The 23,567-nt window shown below is 35.4% G+C and overlaps 1 protein-coding gene across 1 annotated transcript in view; it reads right to left on the reverse strand.

Moving 5' to 3' along the window:
* The window catches only part of tdgf1 (teratocarcinoma-derived growth factor 1), a gene marked incomplete at both ends in the record, with an annotated part of 60,530 nt that extends 42,209 nt beyond the window's left edge, over positions 1–18,321 (reverse strand). Inside the window, 6 exons of the mRNA XM_079805215.1 lie at positions 14,713–14,779; positions 16,607–16,716; positions 16,804–16,918; positions 17,941–18,084; positions 18,162–18,211; positions 18,302–18,321. Of these exons, the coding sequence (XP_079661341.1) occupies positions 14,713–14,779; positions 16,607–16,716; positions 16,804–16,918; positions 17,941–18,084; positions 18,162–18,211; positions 18,302–18,321 (506 nt within the window). The remainder of the gene's footprint in view (positions 1–14,712; positions 14,780–16,606; positions 16,717–16,803; positions 16,919–17,940; positions 18,085–18,161; positions 18,212–18,301) is intronic.
* Between the last annotated feature and the right edge of the window lie 5,246 nt (positions 18,322–23,567).

Here is a 23,567-nt window from a genome sequence, read left to right on the forward strand (position 1 = left end):
TACGTTTTGAGTCGTTTTCTACGGTGGCCCAGTAGTGCACAACACAACGAAATTTAAAAAGCATACATAAGTTCACAACACAATGAAATAAATCCACAACACAACGGAATGAAACCATAACACAACAAAATCAAGACACAACACAACGAAATCAAGTCACAACACAAAGCAAAATCCACAACACAACGAAAAGTCCACAACACAACGAAATAGCCACAACACAACGGAAATGCTCCCGACCACTAGGGGACTCTCGGAGTGCGGTAAAGTTAGTTTTCCTTGCACTGTTCTATAGATTCGCCAATCTTACAAATATTTAAACACTACGATCAGTTTTAAGTGTGCAGTTGTATATCGACATGAAATATCAATTAAAAATCACCTACGTGCATTATAGCTGCATATTTATACTCGAGAACGCTTTGACCCGCTGCCACAGCGCTAAGGGAGCGCCTGCCAATTCCACGAAGTTGAAAAATAATTTGTATGAAGTAAATTAACTTTTTTTGTTTTTTTTCAAATTCCAATGTTGTGTTGTACATTGTTAAGTCAATTTTACCAATACAATCAAGCTGTGGAATTTTAACATGTCTGTTTTTAAATGTTAAAAGTAATTTTAATTCATACAAATTATACGTTTCAACCAATTGGTGGAATTGGTAGACGTTCCCTTAGCGCCGTGGTATCGGGTCAAAGCATTCTCGAGCATAAATATGCAGCTATAATGCATGTAGGTGATTTTAAATTAATATTTCATATAGATAAACAATGGTTAGCCTACATACTGTTAAAACTAATTGTGGTATTGATTTCTTTGTAAGATTGCCGACTCTATAGAACAGTGCAAACTTTACAGCGCTCCGAGTGCCCCCGAGTGGTCGGGAGCATTTCCGTTGTGTTGTGGACTTTTCGTTGTGTTGTGGATTTTTCTTTGTGTTGTGGCTTGATTCCGTTGTGTTGTGGCTTGATTTCGTTGTGTTGTGAACTTATGTATGCTTTTTAAATTTCGTTGTGTTGTGCACTACTGGGCCACCGTAGTTTTCAGTGCTCTCGTGCATACGCAGATATTTCTTGAAACGAGAGAGAGAGAAAAAAAAAAAGATTGGATAGGGAAAAGCTCTGGCTTCGTGTGGACGGGGCCTAAAACTCACTCAGGTAGTTCTGCATGCGCACCAGACATTTTCTCCAGGAAATGTCCACATTCAGTTGGTATACAGTTCCGTGCCTTTTTTCTTTTGTGGTTTTTGAAGGGCTATCAGTCTAGTCATTTTGTGCAAAAATGTCACATCTTTGGTATTGAATGTGAATACATTGGATCATGGTGTGTTTAATTTATGGCTCATTACGGCAGCACCACCTGCCAATTAATTCAGCTCCGATTGCCCTTCGCGTAATGAGGAGGGTTTGATTCTTATGTGAGAGAGTCTGTCGTCAGGAGGGGTTATTGCCACGCGCATATTAAGACATATTTCATTCCGCGAGTCTGCCTTTAAGCAATTAACCGGGTTGGAGGAGAACTAAACCGTGACATTCTTGCTATGTGGGTTTTCTGAGCAGAATTTTTATCACGCGGCCCAGATGCACGTCCTCCCGCTGGAGTTTGAGCAACAGTGCGGAACGCAGATGGCCTGTAGATCAGAGATTCTCAAGTGCTTTTGATTTTACAGTCTGGACATCAAGTGACCAACACCAAGAACTAAACGAGTTTGTTTAATATACAAAATGCAAGAACATTTTCCTTTAAATCAAACATTATCAATATTTGAAAATTATGAATTACATAACTATGCATATTTATTTTTAATATCATTATAATGTGAATGATATAATGTATTATATAAGGTCTCATTTGTTAACATTAGTTAATGTATTAACAAACATAAACTAACAATGAGCAATGCATATGTTACTGTGTTTATTAATCTTTGTTAATGTTAGTTAATACAAATCCAGCTGTTCATTGTTTGTTCATCTTAGTTCACAGTGCATGAACTAATGTTATCAAATACAACATTTGGTTTTATTAATGTAGCAAATGTTGAAATTAACATTAACTAAGATTAATAAATGCTTTAGAAGTATTGTTCACTTTAGTTCATGATAACTAAAGTAGTTAACTAATGTTAATTAATGAAATCTTAAGTGCTATCGATAATATATTTGTATTATAAAATTATTGAGCTTTTTTCATGTATGCATAAACTGTGTAAACCGGTACTATTGCAAATTTACTAACCCATATTTAATGTCATAACTTGTTTTATAATGTGTTGGTTTAATGTACAAAAGTAAACGATAAAATGTGTTTTGAATATTTGAAAATGATGAAAAAATTTATGTTTAATATCATTATAATATGAATAATATAATAAAATGTATATTGTTATTAACATTATATTACATTATATTATATGAATCATACATTTTAATATACATTTTTATTATTTAAGTATTGAGCATTTTTAAATATATCTTCATGCATTCATTTTGGCCCAAATTATGTTTATTATTACAAATGAAACCATATTTAATGTCATAATTTTCTTTTGATTTCATGGTCAAAAGTAAACGCGAGTATCCTTAAAATCAAAAATGGAAAAATGATGAATATTTGAAAACTATGAATACTTATTTTTAATATGATAAAATGAATAATATATATATATACATACACATACATCAAAAATATATTATGATATAATATAAAGATTATAAATGAATGAATAAATGAATGAGTGTTTCATGTACCTTGCATTTTGATGGTTTCATGCATTATTAACACATTGTTGCACATTATTATTGCATATCATCGCAGATGAAACCATATTAAATGTCATATTTTCTTTTATGAACATAAAACTATGCATGATCATTTTTCCGCCCCTGTCTGTAACCCGTCCAATCCATTTTGGGTCGTGACCCACCAGTCGAGGACCACTGCTGAAGACTATTGGCCAGTCCTGCCTTCTTTACATACCACCTTCAGATAAGAAGAGAAATCTCCAAATGAGAAGAAGAAAGGACAGACGAGTTTAAACATAGCCACAGGAAATGTTGAGATAGGGGACAGACGAAAACGAAATAGAAGCAAGAACAAAGGATAAGTGAAGATGATAGTACAAAGGGTGACCGAGGAGAGAGAGATGATAAAATAAGACAAGGCAATTCCTTTTTTCTCATGTACCTTTGCACCCTTGCAGAAGAACAGACCATATGCCTGTGTCTCTGTAAGTAATGGCAGCGTGGCCGCCCCCTTCCCTTGTGCGGTTAAGGGTAAATATGTCCCCCGTCGCTGTGATGTATAGGGTTGTCTGTTGTGTGAGTGTAAGTCAGACAGCACTTTGCTGCTAACTCTCCACTCCCTCCCTATTACTGCAGTCCCCGACCCTCACCAGAGCCCGAGTCCTGGCCCCTGACGGCCCTCGCTCTGTTTACCCTATCTGCCTCTGTTTACTGCCACAGAGCAGAGACATTTGCCACTGTCACACAAGCTTTCCACTGGAATGAGCCTGAGAAACAGCCAGGTGACAAGCACAGTCTGTCAGGATAACAAACACACAGTGAAGTCCAAAACTCTGAGACTCCTCTATCGCGACATGCAAATGATATCATCAGCATCACAATTTAAAGGGTTAGTTCACCCAAAAATGAAAATTCTGTCATTAATTACTTACTCTCATGTCGTTCGACACCCGTAAGACCTCCGTTCATCTTCTGAACACAAATGAAGATATTTTAGTTGAAATCTGATGGCTCTGAAAGGCCTCCATTGGCACAATGCACTTTACACTCTCAAGAGTCAAGACCCTTAAAAGGTACTAAAGACGTTGTTACAAAGTCCATCTCACTACAGTGGTTCTAAAATAACTTTATGAATCGGCGAGAATAGTTTTTGTGCGCAAAAAAACCCTAAATAATGACTTACATAGTGATGACGATTTCAAAACAAGGCATCATGAAGCTTTGAAGCGTTATGAATCAGTGAGTCGAATCAGCGGTTTGAATCGCCAAATTTCAGCAGTTTGGCGGTTTGACACGCGATCCGAATCATCATTCGGCTCACTGATTCATAACGCTTCGAAGCTTCATGATGCCTTGTTTTGAAATCGTCATCACTATGTAAGTCGTTATTTAGGGTTTTTTTTGCGCACAAAAACTATTCTCGCCGATTCATAAAGTTATTTTAGAACCACTGTAGTGAGATGGACTTTGTAACAACGTCTTTAGTACCTTTTAAGGGTCTTGAGAGTGTAAAGTGCCATTGTGTCAATTGAGGCCTTTCAGAGCCATCAGATTTCAACTAAAATATCTTCATTTGTTTTCTGAAGATGAACGGAGGTCTTACGGGTGTCGAACGACATGAGGGTAAGTAATTAATGACAGAATTTTCATTTTTGGGTGAACTAACCCTTTAAGTGAAAGGTTTAACTGAAAATGAACATGCATGTGAGATTGTTTCGGTACATGTTGTGTCGTGTGCCTGTCAGCAGCACTCGAGGGAGCCACATGAACTAAACCTAATGATCATCATGTTCTTAAGCATGATCTGAGCCCCGGTTCACACCTGGTATTACAGTTTTTCTCAGTCGCTTTGGTTCATTTCTCGAATCATCCTCGACATTTGCAAAACAGTAAGTGCATTTCTCAAAACAAGTCGTACAAATAGCAAAACACCACGGATTACCTGCACAAGCCAGTCTCTTGCTCAAAATCCTTAGTTCATCTCTCAAAAGTAAATATCTGTGTCAATGAACATGTCAGTGCCATCAGAATGACAAGTCCTTCTGTCATTGCGTACGGATAACACAGAAAAATTGCTTAGTCATGTTGTCAATATAACAGTGTACTCTAGCCCTTCTCCGGTCTTCGGGGTCTTTTCTGACCCCAAAGGACGTTTGCTCAAATAAATAAAAAAGTTCCCTTTGTCCAAATGGCATGAGACTTTGTACGGTGGTGAACACTCTCTAGATCTACAAATAAAAAATATTTTGTATTGATATCTGTTTTTATGTTCGTGTGACAAAAAAAGTCACACTCAGGGTCTTCGGGGAAACAGAAACAACACAACACGCATACAGAAATGAAGTGGCACACTTCCAACAATGCATAAAACATCCACAATGCAAATGATCATGCTCACACACACACACACGCACACACGCACACACGCACACACGCACACACGCACACACACACACACACACACACACACACACACACACACACACACACACACACACACACACACACACACACACACACACATGTTTGTTTTTGTGAAATGTGAGGACATTCCATAGGCGTAATGGTTTTTATAACGTACAAACCGTATTTTCTATCCCCTTACACTGTCCCTAAACCTAACCCTCACAGGAGACTGTGCAGTTTACTTTCTGTGAAAAAAAACCTCATTCTGTGTGATTTATAAGCATTTTGAAAAGTGAGGACATGGGGAACGTCCTCATATTTCACCCTCTTTTTGTAATACCTATGTCATACCCATGTCATTATACACATTTGTGTCCTGATATTTCACAAAAACATGCCCACACACACACACACACACACACACACACACGTGTGTTGATGTTCATGTTGTGTTTTTTTTTTACTCAATATGTAATATAACTGTTCATTTCTGTTCATTTTTGTTATGTTACAGTTAGTAAATGAAGTGTAGATTAAATTTGTAGAACTATAAGAAAATCAGATGTTTGAAATAAATGATAAACTCTAAAGACTCCAACTTTTCTCTTGTTCAGGTTTGATTCTAATCATAGTGTAAAACATAATTGAAAAAAAATAATTGTTTTTTTCAGTACAAAAAAATGCTAAACTTTGACTAAATTAATTAATTTTAATTGTTATAAATGTGATTTCATAACATTTAGATATGAATCCAACTGAAAAATACTTGTGAAAAGATGCAAATAGTGGAGCTCTGCAGCCATTTAAAGAAAATTTTTAAATTTTTTAACTGTATTTTCCAAAAGATGGGCAAAAATCTTACACTAAACCATGTCAAACTATCCATGTTATCACCACGAATGAAAGTTAGAAATTTGGGTCTTTTATAAAGTGAATTTTACATTTTACAACTGATTTTGTGTGAAAATCCATTCAAAATATATTTTTTAATTGATTTATATAAATGTAAAAAATATTATAAATACTCCAAAAACTGCACAGATGTTGAGGAAAAACATTAATAAACAGAGTAAAATTACATTTGTTCTAAAAAAAACAAAAAAACAATTGTTTTGTTAAAAAATTACATTTTGTTGCCTGGGGTCTGTGGAGACCCCAAAAAAACCCTGAGTGTAATTCCCAAACGAAGGCCGGAGAAGGGCTAGAGGGATGTTCTGATGTAAATATGGCTAAAATTTTGATGACAATTATTGTAAATTATAGGTTACACATTAGTGTATGTGAGAGTTTGATTGCAAGAGACTGGACAAGATTCACATTTACATTTTCACTGTTTGTAGTGTAATTTGTTGACAGACCATGTCGATAGATAGATAGATAGATAGATAGATAGATAGATAGATAGATAGATAGATAGATAGATAGATAGATAGATAGATAGATAGATAGATAGATAGATAGATAGATAGAATGGCAGATAGATAGATGTATAGATAGATAGAGAGATAGAACAACAGACAAAAAGACAGACAGACAGACAGACAGACAGACAGACAGACAGATAGATAGATAGATAGATAGATAGATAGATAGATAGATAGATAGATAGATAGATAGATAGATAGATAGATAGATAGATAGATAGATAGATAGATAGATAGATAGATAGATAGATAGATAGATAGATAGATAGATAGATAGATAGATAGATAGATAGATAGATAGATAGATAGATAGATAGATAGAATGGCAGATAGATAGATGTATAGATAGATAGATAGAACAACAGACAGACAGACAGACAGACAGACAGACAGACAGACAGACAGATAGATAGATAGATAGATAGATAGATAGATAGATAGATAGATAGATAGATAGATAGATAGATAGATAGATAGATAGATAGATAGAATGACAGACAGACAGACAGACAGACAGATAGATAGATAGATAGATAGATAGATAGATAGATAGATAGATAGATAGATAGATAGATAGATAGATAGATAGATAGATAGATAGATAGATAGATAGATAGATAGATAGATAGATAGATAGATAGATAGATAGATAGATAGAATGACAGACAGACAGACAGACAGACAGTTTTGGGATTTTTCGAATCTTCATGATGGATTGCTTCCTGTATTCCTCAGTTGTAAGATCGCTTTGGATAAATTAAGTGCTAAATGAATAAATGTAAATACAATAAAACTCATTAAAAAAGTTGTAAAATAAAAACCTTGCACCTGAAGAAATAGGCCTCGTTGTTTTACTTGTTGAGATCACATGACTGAGATGTATATAATGCACATGAGATGAACAGCTCAGAGTTCCCATGAAGTCAGTCACTCTCGACGCTACGTCGGAGTACCAACAAATAGGATTCCTATCCTTCAGAGAACGAGGGTTACATACATAACCAAGACGTTCTTATAGTTATGTTTCATTTAACTACCAAACTTTGTCTCTGATGTTTCATTCTTCTTAACAGAAATACTTTATTTGCTCTCCATTTAACCTTCTCATCATGTCTTAGAGAAAGCATGAAGACAAACAGAAAATCTTGATTCTTAGCATCACCTTATGAACAAAAGTGTTCTTCTCTATGAGAGATTTGTGTTTGTCTCTTGAGCTTTTCCTTGAGCTGTAAGCTTTAACTAAGTTTCAGTCCAAGTCCAATAAACTTCAGTCTAATACTTTCAGAGGGAGCACGTGCAAACCTTTGGGCTACATGAGACTGAAAAAGAACATGTTGATTTTGAGGATTTTGATTGGCGCGTACTCGCACATTTGGTCTTTAATATGAAACGTCCCACAGTCAAATATGCAGGTTCGGTGCCATGCATTAATAATGCCATCTTTTTATCAATAGTATATGACTCACGGCCTGGATTGAGCTGATCCATGCATATCCAAGACAATGAACCTATTGAGCATTAAAGTTGAATCGAAAAGAAAAAACACACACCTGCTGAGAGAGGAAGAGTGTGTTTGATGTGCCTGTGCTTCCTGTATCTCATCAAATGGATATAACCTCTGAAAAGAGTTCCTTACATCTCCGGAACTGGGTTGAAACCAACCCTTGTTTTTATTCCGTCAATGACGCAATCACTTAAAAGTTCACCTGCAATCGCTACAAAAAGCATCCCCCGTTCAATCAGCCAACAATCCGAGACAGATTTCCTGCATGTAATCCCATACATCCAAGTCTTTTCATCGAGGAGATTCCTGCGGAGCCCCTTCAGCCCAATTAAACCCACATGCCAGGCCTCCATCAAAGGAACTGAGCAGTTTGTGCATATGAAGCGCTATCGTCGAAACAATCGCATTTGTGTCAGCGGGGCGTAAGAGGAAGGGAAGACTAGTCTCCCAGCAGGACGAAGGGTTGTATTATAGTCAGAGTAAGTTTCTTTTAGGAGTCACTTTCTAAACGCTCCCATTAATCCCCTTTCCGGAGTGTCTGAATGTCATGACTCTGGAAAATGCGGGACTTCCTGAAGCTCAGAGAATGGAAACAGAGTCAAAAAAGTCTCTAGCTTTGTCACTATACTGGATTAATCTCTGGAGGGTAGAAGATAGAGCAGCTTATTTTAAGGGGATCAATGAAACTTAAAGAATGTCTAATGCCACTTTAGAGTTCGAGGCCTCGGGCGCCTGAACACCAGAACCCTGAGAATCCAGTGAGTTCAATGGGGAAGGTGCGTTGCAAGTAGTGTTGTAGTCAAGACCACCTAATCCGAGACCAAGACCAATGTGTGTTGAGACCAAGACAAGACCAAGACTTTGAGGGGTTGAGACCAAGACAAAACCAACACCAAGTCAGGACGAGACCAAGTCAAGACCAAGACCAGACCAGCACTCCTTAAATACATAACACTCTAAAAAAAAAAAGGTTCTATATGGCACTTAAAGTGGTTCTTGGCTCATAATCATATGGGAACCTTTTTAAGTGTTGTATAGCACTGATTTTGGTGCTTCAGTGGTTCTTCAGCGGTTCTTTTGCTAAGCTGCTATATAGCATCCCTACCATATACAGAACATGCTAAGATATGGTGTTATATAGCACCAAAAGTGGTTATTCTATGATTATGACGAAAAACCACTTTTAGTGCCAAATAGAACCTTTTTTTAAAAAGTGGAGATCCACATTACCACCTGAGAAACGACTTATAACTTGTAATAAATGACTTATAATAAATATAATTAGATTAAGAGCTGTTACCAATCAAATGAAATCATTAACAACAAAATTAATCTTTGTGCTACAGAGGTGATACATACGGTGGCCCAGTAGTGCACAACACAACGAAATTTAAAAAGCATACATAAGTTCACAACACAACGAAATAAATCCACAACACAACGGAATGAAGCCACAACACAACAGAATAAAGCCACAACACAACGAAATAAATCCATCACACAACGGAATGAAGCCACAACACAACGAAATGTAGCCACAACACAACGAAATAAAGCCACAACACAACGAAATGTAGCCACAACACAACGAAATGTAGCCACAACACAACGAAATAAAGCCACAACACAACGAAATGTAGCCACAACACAACGAAATAAAGCCACAACACAACGAAATGTAGCCACAACACAACGAAATAAAGCCACAACACAATGAAATGTAGCCACAACACAACGAAATAAAGCCACAACACAACGAAATAAAGCCACAACACAACGAAATGTAGCCACAACACAACGAAATAAAGCCACAACACAACGAAATGTAGCCACAACACAATGAAATAAAGCCACAACACAACGAAATAAAGCCACAACACAACAAAATAAATCCATCACACAATGGAATGAAGCCACAACACAACGAAATGTAGCCACAACACAACGAAATAAAGCCACAACACAACGAAATAAAGCCACAACACAATGGAATCAAGCCACAACACAACGAAAAATCCACAACACAACGAAATAGCCACAACACAACGGAAATGCTCCCGACCACTAGGGGACTCTCGGAGTGCGGTAAAGTTAGTTTTCCTTGCACTGTTCTATAGATTCACCAATCTTACAAATATTTAAACACTACGATCAGCTTTAAGTGTGCAGTTGTATATCGACATGAAATATCAATTCAAAATCACCTACGTGCATTATAGCTGCATATTTATACTCGAGAACACTTTGACCCGCTGCCACAGCGCTAAGGGAGCGCCTGCCAATTCCACCAAGTTGAAACATATAATTTGTATGAATTAAATTAACTTTTTTTTTATTTTCAAATTCCAATGTTGTGTTGTACATTATTAAGTCAGTTTTAACAATACAATCAAGCTGTGGAATTTCAACATGTCGGTTTTTAAATGTTAAAAGTAATTTTAATTCATACAAATTATACGTTTCAACCAATTGTTGGAAATGGTAGACGTTCTCTTAGCGCCGTGGTATCGGGACAAAGCATTCTCAAGCATAAATATGCAGCTATAATGCATGTTGGTGATTTTAAATTAATATTTCATATCGATAAACAATGGTTAGCCTACATACTGTTAAAACTAATTGTGGTATTGATTTCTTTGTAAGATTGCCGACTCTATAGAACAGTAGCAACTTTACCGCGCTCCGAGTGCCTTCAAGTGGTTTGGATAATTTCCGTTGTGTTGTGGCTTGATTTATTTGTGTTGTGAACTTATGTTTGCTTATGTTGTGCACTACTGGGCAACCGTAGATACAGAAGATGCACCTGAATTGGTAAATTACAAATGCATAAATAATGTTTTTATTTTTTATTATTGAATGTTTGTATAAAAGCAATATCATGTTTGCAGTCATGCTCAAATTTGTTCTTGTGATATTGCTTAATTATATCATGTTATAAATCCAGATCTCATTCAATAACTTACTGCAACAATATCTTGAATTTTGTGAGCATTTGTATTCATTTTTAGTGTCATTTTTGTACACAATCCCGAATTAATTTCTGAATCGGCACAATAAATAAATCAAATTAGAAATAAGTTATTGATTGCATCTGAAGCAGTAAGTTTTACATTCAAACAGTTGTGGTCTTGACCGGTCTTGAAACAAAATCCAGAGTCCTCTTAGTCTGAGACCGAGACAAGACAGAGTACAAATGTGGCCAAGACCGTCAAAAAATGGTCTTAAGACCAGTCTCGAGTACTACAACACTACTTGCAAGGACCTTGAGGAAAAACGCAAGGATTTGTGACAGTGGTTGCCTTTCCATTACCCTTCAAATTGCGCAAATTGAAAATACGCCCAATGGAAACGTGTCAAAACTCTCGCATGAGGTGGTTTTTCAGTCCAAAAAGGTATATTTAGTTCTACCAGAAAGACTCAGGAGGTCAGATGAAGTAAGAATGTGTTAATTTATTGACAGACCACCAAGTACTATATTTCGAGTTTTTTTTTGCCTTGTCCATAGCTCTCGTCTCGAGGGTACCGGACTCTGCATTTCCTGCCTGAAGATGAAGGCAGGGGCGCAGCCGACCCCCTTGGAGGTATAGGCAGGGACCATCCTGGTGGTGGTGGGGAGGTTGGAGGTAAATGTTGGCGTCAGCATCTGCGAACTCAGACATGTGTAAGTACCGATCTTTTATACTCTTGAATTGATTGGTTAGGTCTGAATGTAAAAGTGACGTAACATTGAATCTTCCCAGCAGAACTTACGCTAGAGCTTTCATTTGTTCCGCAGGTCACCGGCATATGTAAAAGTCACATGATCATTCTGAATCCACATTTCCTCTGTACTGTAACCTCCCAGAAACACCTCATACTTGGATACCACGCATACGTCCCCTTCCATTAAAAATAATGGCTAGTGCGCTGCACTGTAAAAAAAAAAGTTGAGAAAACTTAAAAGTTTAAGGCAACCAGCTGGAGAACATTTTTGAGTTTTCTCAACTTAGGGTCAATTAGTTGTACAAACTTTTTTCTTTGTTAAATAGTTGAATAAACTTTAAAAGCTGAATTTGTCAAACAAAACATAAGTTGGATTTTTTTACAGTGTAAACCTACCAACATCCATCACAATGAATGCATGAAAATGAATTTTGGAAAGACTTATCACAAGATGAGAAAAATTCTGCTTTTCATAATCGTTTTTTTTACCGATATTTAGAAAATGTCGCAAAAGTTTTGTGCAAATCTGTAATGAAACCAGGCTAGTGGCACAAGCGATTGTTGACCAATGAAAAATACAGATGACATAAAAAATAGGAAATAACATTTTGCATACAGAAAAGGTTATGGTGTTTACATTATTTTTAGTGACGTCATTTTTATCAATAGGGATTAGATTTTCTGTAATACAATACTTTTTTTTATTTAAATCAATTATAAATTGTATATACACTACCATTCATAGGTTTGGGGTCAGTAAGCACTTCAGTAATTTTATTGAATTGATCAAAAGTGACAGTAAATACATTTTTAATGTTCCAAAAGATTTCTATTTCAAATAAATGCTGTTTATAAATGAACTTTCTATTCATCAAAGAATCATGGTTTCCACAAATATTTGAAGCTGCAAAACTGCACTGTAAAAAATTGATATGATTAATAAGTTATGACAACATATTGCTTTGACTCACTCATCAAAACAAGTAAAGCCATTTTCAACTATGTTTTATAAGTTCTACAAGATTCAACTCATTTTTCAGTCAGTTTAATGTAATTAAGTTGAAATGACTTAATTTTTTAAGTACAATCAACTTGGATGTTTAAGGCAGCAACTTTTTTTTACAGTGTTTTCAACATTGATAATAATCTTAAATGTTTCTTGAGCATCAAATCATCATATTAGAATGATTTCTGAAGGATCATGTGACACTGAAGACTGGAGTAATGATGCTGAAAATTCAGCTTTGATCACAGGAATAAATTACATTTTACAATATATTCGAACAGAAAACAGTTAATTTAAATTGTAATAATATTTCACAATATTACAGTTTTTACCGTATTTTTGGATCAAATAAATGCAGCCTTGATGAGCAGAAAAAGGACGTCTTTCAAAAAGACTTTTAAACAGTATTGTAAATATATCATTTTAATTGTATTTAAAAAATAAATAGCTGCATGTGTTGTATTGCCTTTCGTTTTTGCTTTTGTAAATAATAATGAAAAATCATTGTATTGCAATAATGAGAATAATAAAAAATATAATTTGTGACTTTCTCCTTATGCTAAAATAAATGTCATAATCAGTTTAAGTGAAGTAAACGTTCTAATCCTAAATCCTGAATAGCAGGCTGAGCCATATCCTGCTCATTTATCACACAAGACGCCCCTATAAGCATCTCTTTGACTATCTATTGAACTCATGCGAGGGCTTTTGCATGTAAGAGTGCATTCTTCATGCAGAATGAGGCCGTTATCACGCTTGACAATGGAGAAGATGCAGAGCTTAGGATGGTCTCCCCCACCCCACCCAGCTATTAATACCAAAGAGATTCAAGCATTGTAGTGTAAAAGAGGGCTAAGTATCTCTGTTTATTCAGCCTGTTTCAGGAAGAGAGCCTAGACTGAGAAACAAAGGGATTTTATACATTTGGCCACAAGAATTTAGGTAATTGGGGTCTTTAGAAAATGTAGTAGAAGCTGAAATATTACCAGCATAGCAAAAACAACAACATTACAATGACCTTTTATTTTCTTCCCCCAAAAAGTTTAAACTTTAGAACATGTTTGCCCCTGGAAGTCTTGTTTGGATGTCATGGTTATTCATAGCCACAGTTTGTAGGGATCCAATCTAATTTTCAGCATCCGTGATAAATTGCTTAATTGAAGTCAGTAAACAGTCAGCCATCTCGGTTATTGATGCGAGTTTTAATTGGATGAGACAAAGTCATTCGCTCAATCATACAGAGAGTTACAGTTCATCACTGGCCAACTCAAGAAGGTCAAGATAGTCATTCCAGCCACTGAGATTGATTGGCCGGACGACTTGTTTATATAAGATAAGAGAAAATAGCCGAAAGGTCAACAATCACAGGCTATCTGAGCATTATCTGACTCTCTCTTTCTCTCTCCATTGACAAGCACAGCAAACGAAAGTGGAGCACAAATAAAGGACAAGACCATTTGAACAGCGAGAACTTGACTTTAAACCAAGAACTGCGGCTCATTGTTAAGATGACACATATATTCCAAAAGTAAAACGCAGGTGTGTTTGCAGATACAGAATATAAAAAAAAGCTTTACTTTCAGCCAGTGCACTCTCTAGTACAATAAATTCATACAGAGACATAGAAAAAGACAGAATCCATTTGGTTTGGCCGCGCACTGACACACACACACAATATATTTTCAATATAAATCCTATATACACATGTTCCTTCACTAAACAGTTGCTTTTAACACAGCTAGTTACACTTCCACTGGAAGCAAAATGCATTTCAGTGCCACCAATAAATGCTGCCCAGAAAGAAAACGGAAAACAAACATCTTTTTGGTTTGTAATCCGTCTCTGCTGTGTTATGTTTCAATGCCATGTACAAAACCCAGTTAAGAAAACTCATTTACAGTAGAAAGGGTAAAATAAAGGCAACCGACATGATGATTGAAGACGGCAACGTTCTGAGGGCGCTTGAGCGGTACCACTGAACGTCCTGAGAGTCGTCTGAAACCAAACAAAACGTACATGAAATGATATACAGGAATGTTATTTGAAGAAACGGCAAACAAGAAACAGACGTCCAGAATAATCATTCGCCGTCAGTTTGAATCAAGTGCTAGTCAGTGATTCACAGCCCTATTAGGGAATCGTTGGAGGTGAGAACTTCTGTCTGCGGTCTATTGTTGTTTATCTCTCAAGCTAAATTAGTTACAGCATAGTTCACCCAAAAACACTTTTACTCACCCTCATGTTGTTCCAAACCTGTATGAGGTTTGGAGAAGATATTTTGAAGAATGTTGGTAACCAGACAGCCCAGCCCTTTTTTCCTACTATGGAAGTCAATGGCTACCATCAACTTTTTGACCGCCAGCATTCTCTAAAATACCATCTTTTGTGTTCAACAGAAGAATGAAACTCATACAGGTTTGGGACAACTTGAAGGTTAGGTACATTTTTGGGTGATCTATCCCTTTAAGTGTGTGTCTGAATCGTTGGAGGTGAGAACTTCTGTCTGAGGTCTATTGTTGTTTAAGTCTCAAACTAAATTAGTTACAGCATAGTTCACCCCAGAATTAAAATGTTTCCTCGCCCTCATGTTGTTCCAAACCTGTATGAGGTTTGGAGAAGCTACTTTTGAAGAATGTTGGTAACCAGACAGACTATGGAAGTCAATGGCTACCGTCAACTGTTTGACCACCAGCATTCTCTAAAATATCTTATTTTGTGTTCAACAGAAGAATGAAACTCATACAGGTTTGGGACAACTTGAAGGTTAGGTTAATTTTTGGGTGAGCTATCCCTTTAAATGTGTGTCTGAATTGTTGGAGGTGAGAACTTCTGTGTGAGGTCTATTGTTGTTTATCTCAAATTAAATTAGTTACAGCACAATTCACCCAAGACTTAAAATGTTTACTCGCCTTTCCTCCTCCTCATGTTGTTCCAAACCTGTATGAGGTTTGGAGAAGATATTTTGAAGAATGTTGGTAACCAGACAGACTATGGAAGTCAATGGCTATCGTCAAATGTTTGACCACCAGCATTCTCTAAAATATCTTATTTTGTGTTCAACAGAAGAATGAAACTCATACAGGTTTGGGACAACTTGAAGGTTAGGTTCATTTTTGGGTGAGCTATCCCTTTAAGTGTGTGTCTGAATCGTTGGAGGTGAGAACTTCTGTCTGAGGTCTATTGTTGTTTATCTCAAATTAAATTAGTTACAGCATAGTTCACCCCCAAATTAAAATGTTTACTCGCCCTCATGTTGTTCCAAAACTGTATGAGGTTTGGAGAAGATATTTTGAAGAATGTTGGTAACCAGACAGACTATGGAAGTCAATGGCTACCGTCAACTTTTTGACCACCAGCATTCTCTAAAATATCATCTTTGGTGTTCAACAGAAGAATGAAACTCATACAGGTTTGGGACAGCTGGAAGGTTAGGTTAATTTTTGGGTGATCTATCCCTTTAAGTGTGTGTTTGAATAGTTGGAGGTGAGAACTTCTGTCTCCGGTCTATTGTTGTTTGAGTCTCAAACTAAATTAGTTACAGCATAGTTCACCCAAAAACAGTTTTACTCACCCTCATGTTGTTCCAAACCTGTATGAGGTTTGGAGAAGATATTTTGAAGAATGTTGGTAACCAGACAGACTATGGAAGTCAATGGCTACCGTCAACTGTTTGACCACCAGCATTCTCTAAAATACCATCTTTTGTGTTCAACAGAAGAATGAAACTCATACAGGTTTGGGACAACTTGAAGGTTAGGTTAATTTTTGGGTGAGCTAACCTTTTAAGTGCATGTCTGACCTTAATGATCATTTACAACTCACCACAGTCTTTGCTGAAAACATGCGGGAAGCAGTGCAAAAGTCCATAACCACATCTGCAGTATGAACATCCTTTCTGAACCCATTCCCCATGTGGAATAACTCCGCAATCCCTGTAAAAGTAAAAACACACACATTTAAAAACCTTGTGCGACCACAACAATGCTGCACAGCTCAATCCTGACGTTATTTCATTATACCGGAGGCGTTCGTCGTATTCGCAGCTCCGACCGGTGAAGTACTTCGGACAGGCGCAGAAGCTTCCCAAAATGCACGTTCCTCCATTCTTGCAGCAGGTCCGACTTTGTTTAGCAACTGAAATGAGAAACAGCAAAATAAAGATATTGAATATAAGGAAGCGAACGCAAAACAGCAGCCCCTTCATGCTCAAATTTACGGCGTGTAATCTAAACAGCTGCTACCAACATCTGTTTCCCCAACACAACGTGAACCGTCCAGACACTGTGCAGGCACTGTTACGCTTGACAACACTGGAATTCCCATTAATAAACTGATAAATCCACTCAATTCCAGCCTAGATGCTCAAAAACAGTTTTCTGCTTGACACACAAGCTTGTTTACTCTGGTTCATGTTGTGTAAGTGTTGTTTACAACGGTGTGCAATTAAAGTGAGTAGTAGAAGTAATATTACTATAATTGTGAAGTTTTCTTTGTGCAAGTTCTTCTGATGTAGAAACAATTTTCACTCAGAAATTGCTAGTAAATTTCACAAACAACTTCAAGGGAATTAACGTAAAAACTGGAAATTTCTGTAAGTCAAACTCCAATAATCTTTATTTACAGCTTAAAAAAAATGATTGTACATTGTTCAGGAACGTAACCATATTGTATAAATATAAATGTATATACTTTATATCATAAATACCACACGGCACATACACTACCAGTCAAAAGTTTGATTTTAAAAAAGTTGAATTATTTGATCACAATTGCAGCAAAACAGTAATATTGTGAAATATTACAGTTTAAAATGTTTTCTATTTTATTATATTTGAAAATTTAATGTATTACTGCGATGCAGCCATTATATATAAGCTAAAATTATTGATAATCAGAAATGTTACTTGAGCAAATTTCTGAAGGATCATGTGACTCTGAAGACTGGAGTAATGATGCTGAAAATTCAGCTTATCATTTTACAATATGTTCACATAGAAAACAGTTCTTTTAAATTGTAATAATATTCCACGACATTACTGTTTTATTGTATTTTTGATCACATCAATCCAGCCTTGGTAAGAGACTTATTTATCGAAGCATGCATCCATTGCATTATGGTTAATATTATAGCTTGTAATATTATATCACGAGCTCACCTCCAGTCAGTCCTATGAACGGTAACACGGCCTCTGCGTTCCGGTGTTGGCGTTGCGGCGATTGCGTGTTCATTTCATTGAACTTCAAGAATTCCTGTGTTTTTGGCTTTCCAGAAGCTTTCCCACATTCTGAGCCCTCACAACCTGAGAGAAAACGCGTTATCCATGTTAGAAAGAAGCTATGAAATTATTGTATCGTGCGTTAAAGTATCGACTTTTACCTGAGTCAGTCGAAACAGCCTGACACACCGCCACCGCAGACAGCAACAACCTGCCGAGGAAAGAGCAAATGTGTGAGGCCTGAGGAGAAAGAAGACAAACGCTCCGGTTATCCCAAAAGAATCATGAATCATTTGCTCACCTGAACAGTTGATTCGTCATTCCGCTCGCTGGCAAACTCCAAAACACTCGGAGCGCGTGAGGTGACTGATCTGCTCAAAACATCCCCAGTGTCACCATCACACACACCAAATAACCAGCCCACCCTCTATCTGCCCCGCTCCGGGGTCTGTTATTTATCTTTACCCTCACGACGCGCCATTAACACCTGTAAACCCCTCCCATAGTCATACATGAGATCGCGCGCACACCCACAAATGCAAATGCGCCTCCATTCATATTAGTTCCGTCGGTCAAACCGGTTCGAAATGAATCGATTCTCTTCAGTATCACAGAGAAGCGATTAGAGGCTCGCAATGGCTGTCTGTCAGGGCACTTTGATGCTCTATAATGCAGGATTTTATCAAGGATTTTTGCTTTGTTTTTTAAGGGGAGCCATTACAGCATTGGTTTTTTTTTCAAGCATCTGTCAATCTTGAGATTTTGGTCTCTTCATAAAGTGTTTTTTGCTCAGACTAGTGGAAGGAAAACATCCAAAATACACGTTTAAGTGTTTTATTCCTATCTTTATTTGGAAGGTTTTTACAAAGGGGTTTGTTCATATTTAAATTGCCTGATTTTATACCTTAAATCTGATTTTATTCCTAAAAAAATGGTGAAATTTATATTTTTAATAAAGATGTCAAAAAAATTTGACTCAAATAGACTGCAACATTAAGTCAAACTTTATTGCATATATTTTCTCCTTAACAGTATTAAGTAATGTATACTTACATTTATAGTTTAATTCATCATTCGCCTGCACAATGCAGTGTGCTTTTGCACAAAGCGTACATTTTTATTGCACATTACAGTATATAATTACTAGTGCTGGGGAAAAATGAATCGTGATTAATCGCATCCAAAATAAAAGTTTGTGTTTACATAATATATGTGTGTAGCCTAATGTGTATAATTATTATAAACACACACACACACACACACACACACACACACACACACACACACACACACACACACACACACACACACACACACACACACACACACACACACACACACACACACACACACACACACACACACACACACACACACACACACACACACACACACACACACACACACACACACACACACACACACACACACACACACACACACACACACACACACACATGCATGTATATATTTAAGAAATATTTGCATCTATATACTGTATATATAATTTATCTTATATATACATTTTTTTAAATAAAAATATAACATTTTTCTTAAATATATACATGCATGTGTGTGTATTTATATATACATAATAATTATACACAGCACACACATATATTATGTAAACCCAAACTTTTATTTTGGATGCGATTAATCACGATTCATTTTTCCCAGCACTAATATTTACATATTTCTATAGCCTATGTATATATTACATTTATTTGTGTGTAGATGTAAGGCACATCTCATCTCTTAATTAAAAAAAAGCAGATATAGATATAAAATTTGTTTAGAAGTAGTTTGGTATTTGTTGTTTATTGAGATTATTCCTAAAAAAAATTGATTTCTTTTTCTTTTCTGATTTTTGACATTTTTTTCTGATTTTCTGAGTGATAAAGAGATCTAAAATCCCCTAGGTAAACAACATTTGACTCAAATACGTAAAACAAAAAGATTTAAGAATTTTGAACCTGCTTATCAAATGTTCAGATTTTTGCCCTAGACATTATGCAAATGATGCATATTTAATTAGATAATGGATCATTTGCATATATAATCATAACATTTCAGAAAACTTGAATGTTTGCAATTCTTAATGTTATCAATAAACTGGAGAAGTGTGGTGATATCTATTAGTTATAGATATCACCACACTTCTCCAGTTGATTGATAACATTAAGAATTGCAAACATTCAAGTTTTCTGAAATGTTATGATTTTTTTTTTTTTTCATATTGGATCTTTCATTAAGTAAAAAAAAAGATTAGATTATTTAGATCATTTCTTAGTGCATGTACTCATTATTTCCCACGTTTGAATAATAATGAAGTCCAGCTCGGTGGTTTTTAAAATCATGATAATGTAAATGAAGCGAAACTTTTGCTATTGCATATATTTTTCTCCTTCACAGTATTAGGTAATGTATATTTACATCGTTTAATTCATCATTCGCCTGCACAATGCAGTGTGCTTTTGCACAAAGCGTTCATTTTTATTGCACTTTACAGTATTTTACTAGTGTTGCAAAAATTAATTGTGATTAATCGCATCCAAATTAAAAGTTTGTGTTTACATAATATATGTGTGTGTGCTGTGTATAATTATTATGTATATAAATACACACACACATGCATGTATATATAATTAGGGTTGGGAATCGTGAGAAATTTTCCGGTTCCGGTTCCGGTTCCGCCTAACGATTCCGGTTCCGATTCCGGTTCCATTAAAATTATTAAACAAATAGTGGTAAAGGAAAAAGGCACAATACGCAACTCAAACAATCCATTTTGTGTTTATTACTTGCTCTAAAATGTATTTACAGGTTGGCAATGTCAAAAAAGTCCTGTACTGTACATATATTACAGTATTAATTAAGCCATTCTTGCAAAACATTTTTTTTCAAATGAACACCTCTGAAATTGTCTTATTACATTTTATCTCTCTGTCTCTGAATAAAACCAAGTTATAAATTATATTTATTAGTTATATTTATTAATTAGTTATATATTAATTTAATAGTAATTCAGTTATTCAGTGAACTTGTAAATAATAAATTGCAATTCAGCATTACAAAGGTAGCCTAATTGTGCCTAAACGCTTACCTAAACCATGGTGACTCAACGGTTGACAAATATATATATATATATATATATATATATATATATATATATATATATATATATATATATATATATATATATATATATATATATATATATATATATATATATATATAGGCCTTTCACTATAAATCTGGTATAAGCCCTGTGGCATTCTGTGCTGTAGCAAATGTTTTGTCAAATTGCTAGTGCAGCCTCCTTTGCATGTTATTAACTTTTCACGTGTTACATTTTGCTTCATTATCATTCATTCTTTGGAAATGAATCCATACTTGTGACTTTCTCTTCGCCATGCTGGTGGTCAACGAGAAAATATCTGACGCAAAACCGTAAATGTGTAGCGCGAGGGCTTTCAGTGCTGAACTGCTGCACTCCTGGAAGCGGCAGGCAACGTAATTAATATTCATGATGAGGTGAGCCAGGGTTGCCAGGTTTTCACAACAAAACCCGCACAATTGCACAATCGTTTCAACCCGCGGACATGAAACACAGCCCGCGGCAACAGTGGAAAACGGGAAAATCACGGAGTTGGCAACACTGGCTGTCACTCGCTATGAAAGGATACGCTTCCAGCGCTTCGCACACACATTGCACCAGAACCGTTTTCGGAACCGAAACTTAGGAATTTCGCGCGGTTCTGGTATTTTTCAAAAATCAGTTTCGGTTCTGCATAAGAACCGGTTCTCGGTTCCCAACCCTATATATAATACATATTTGCATGTATATACTGTATATATAATATCTTATATATATTTTTGAATAAAAATATAACATATTTTATATAACATAATATAACATAAAATTAATTGTGATTAATCGCATCCAAATTAAAAGTTTGTGTTTACATAATATATGTGTGTGTGCTGTGTATAATTATTATGTATATAAATAAACACACACATGCATGTATATATAATACATATTTGCATGTATATACTGTATATATAATATCTTATATATATTTTTGAATAAAAATATAACATATTTTTCTTAAATATATTCATGCATGTGTGTGAATTTATATAAACATAATAATTATACACAGCACACACATATATTATGTAAACACAAACTTTTATTTTGGATGCGATTAATCACGATTCATTTTTCCCCAGCGCTAAAATGTACATATTTCTATAGCCTATGTATATATTACATTTATTTGTGTGTAGATGTAAGGCACATTTCATCTCTTAATAAAAAAAAAGCAGATAAATATATAAAATTTGTTTAGAAGTAGTTTGGTATTTGTTGTTTATTGAGATTTTAAACAACATTTTATTCCTAAAAAAAATCTAAAATCCCCTAGGTAAAAACATTTGACTCAAATATGTAAAAAAAATTAATTAAGATTTTTGAACCTGCTTATCAAATTACGTTTATGCAAATGAGTGCACATATAATTAGATAATGCCTCATTTGCATATTTAATTATAACATTTCAGAAAAATTGAATGTTTGCAATTCTTAATATTAGTTAATATTCTAATATCACATTTATTTATTTTTTTTTACCATATTGTGTCTTGCATTAAGTTGGAAAAAAACCTGTTTACTCATTTCCCACGTTTGAATAATAAGAAAGTTCAGCTCGGTTCGCCCTGGACACTCAAAGGTTTTTAAAATCACGTAAATGAAGCCAAACTTTTGCTATTGCATATATATTTCTTCTTTACAGAGTTAAGTAATGCATATTTACATAGTTTAATTCATCATTCGCCCGCACAATCCAGTGCACACATGCATTTGCACAAAGCCTACATTTTTATTGCACGTTACAGTATATATTTACATATTTCTGTTTGTTTATATTGCATTTATATGTGTGTAGATGTAAGGCTTATCTTATCTCTTAGTTCAAAAACAGATATAAATATCAAATGATATTTGTTTAGAAGCAGTTTGTTATTTGTTGTTTAGTGAGACACAATTGGTGATACCTTTCTTATTTGTTTATAACATTTATGCATGAAATTCAAATGAATCTCTTGTGGTTTTGTTCCCACAGGCTGACATTTCCAAAGGAACGGCAGTAGGTATATATAACCTCTGAAAACCTAAAGTAATTAGAGTAAGTTTTCTTTGAGGAATTTCTTGTGTTTGATGCGGTTCACTTCTTTACAGAGGTGCGTAAAGCACACGCAGACGCTTCCTGCTCTATTTCTGTCCTTATTCTTTGTTATTGGTTTCTAATTAGCTGATTTCTCTGAGCCTGTGAGGTGAAGAACCTTCAAACATTTGAGTTTGCCATTCGGTCTTTTTAACTATGCAACCAGAAATGTAAAAATACACTTCAGTGTATTCATATGTGCCCTGCTTTCTCTTGTCACAAACTCACTCTTCCTAAACCTCAACTCCATTTTAAAGTCAAAATGATTGTCTTTAAGCAGAACAAGCATAATGTTCTCCAAATGGAAGCTTTAGTGATAGACTTGTCCTATTTTAC

This window comes from Gobio gobio (assembly GCF_949357685.1).
Source record: "Gobio gobio genome assembly, chromosome: 22".
Classification (NCBI taxonomy): Eukaryota; Metazoa; Chordata; class Actinopteri; order Cypriniformes; family Gobionidae; genus Gobio; species Gobio gobio.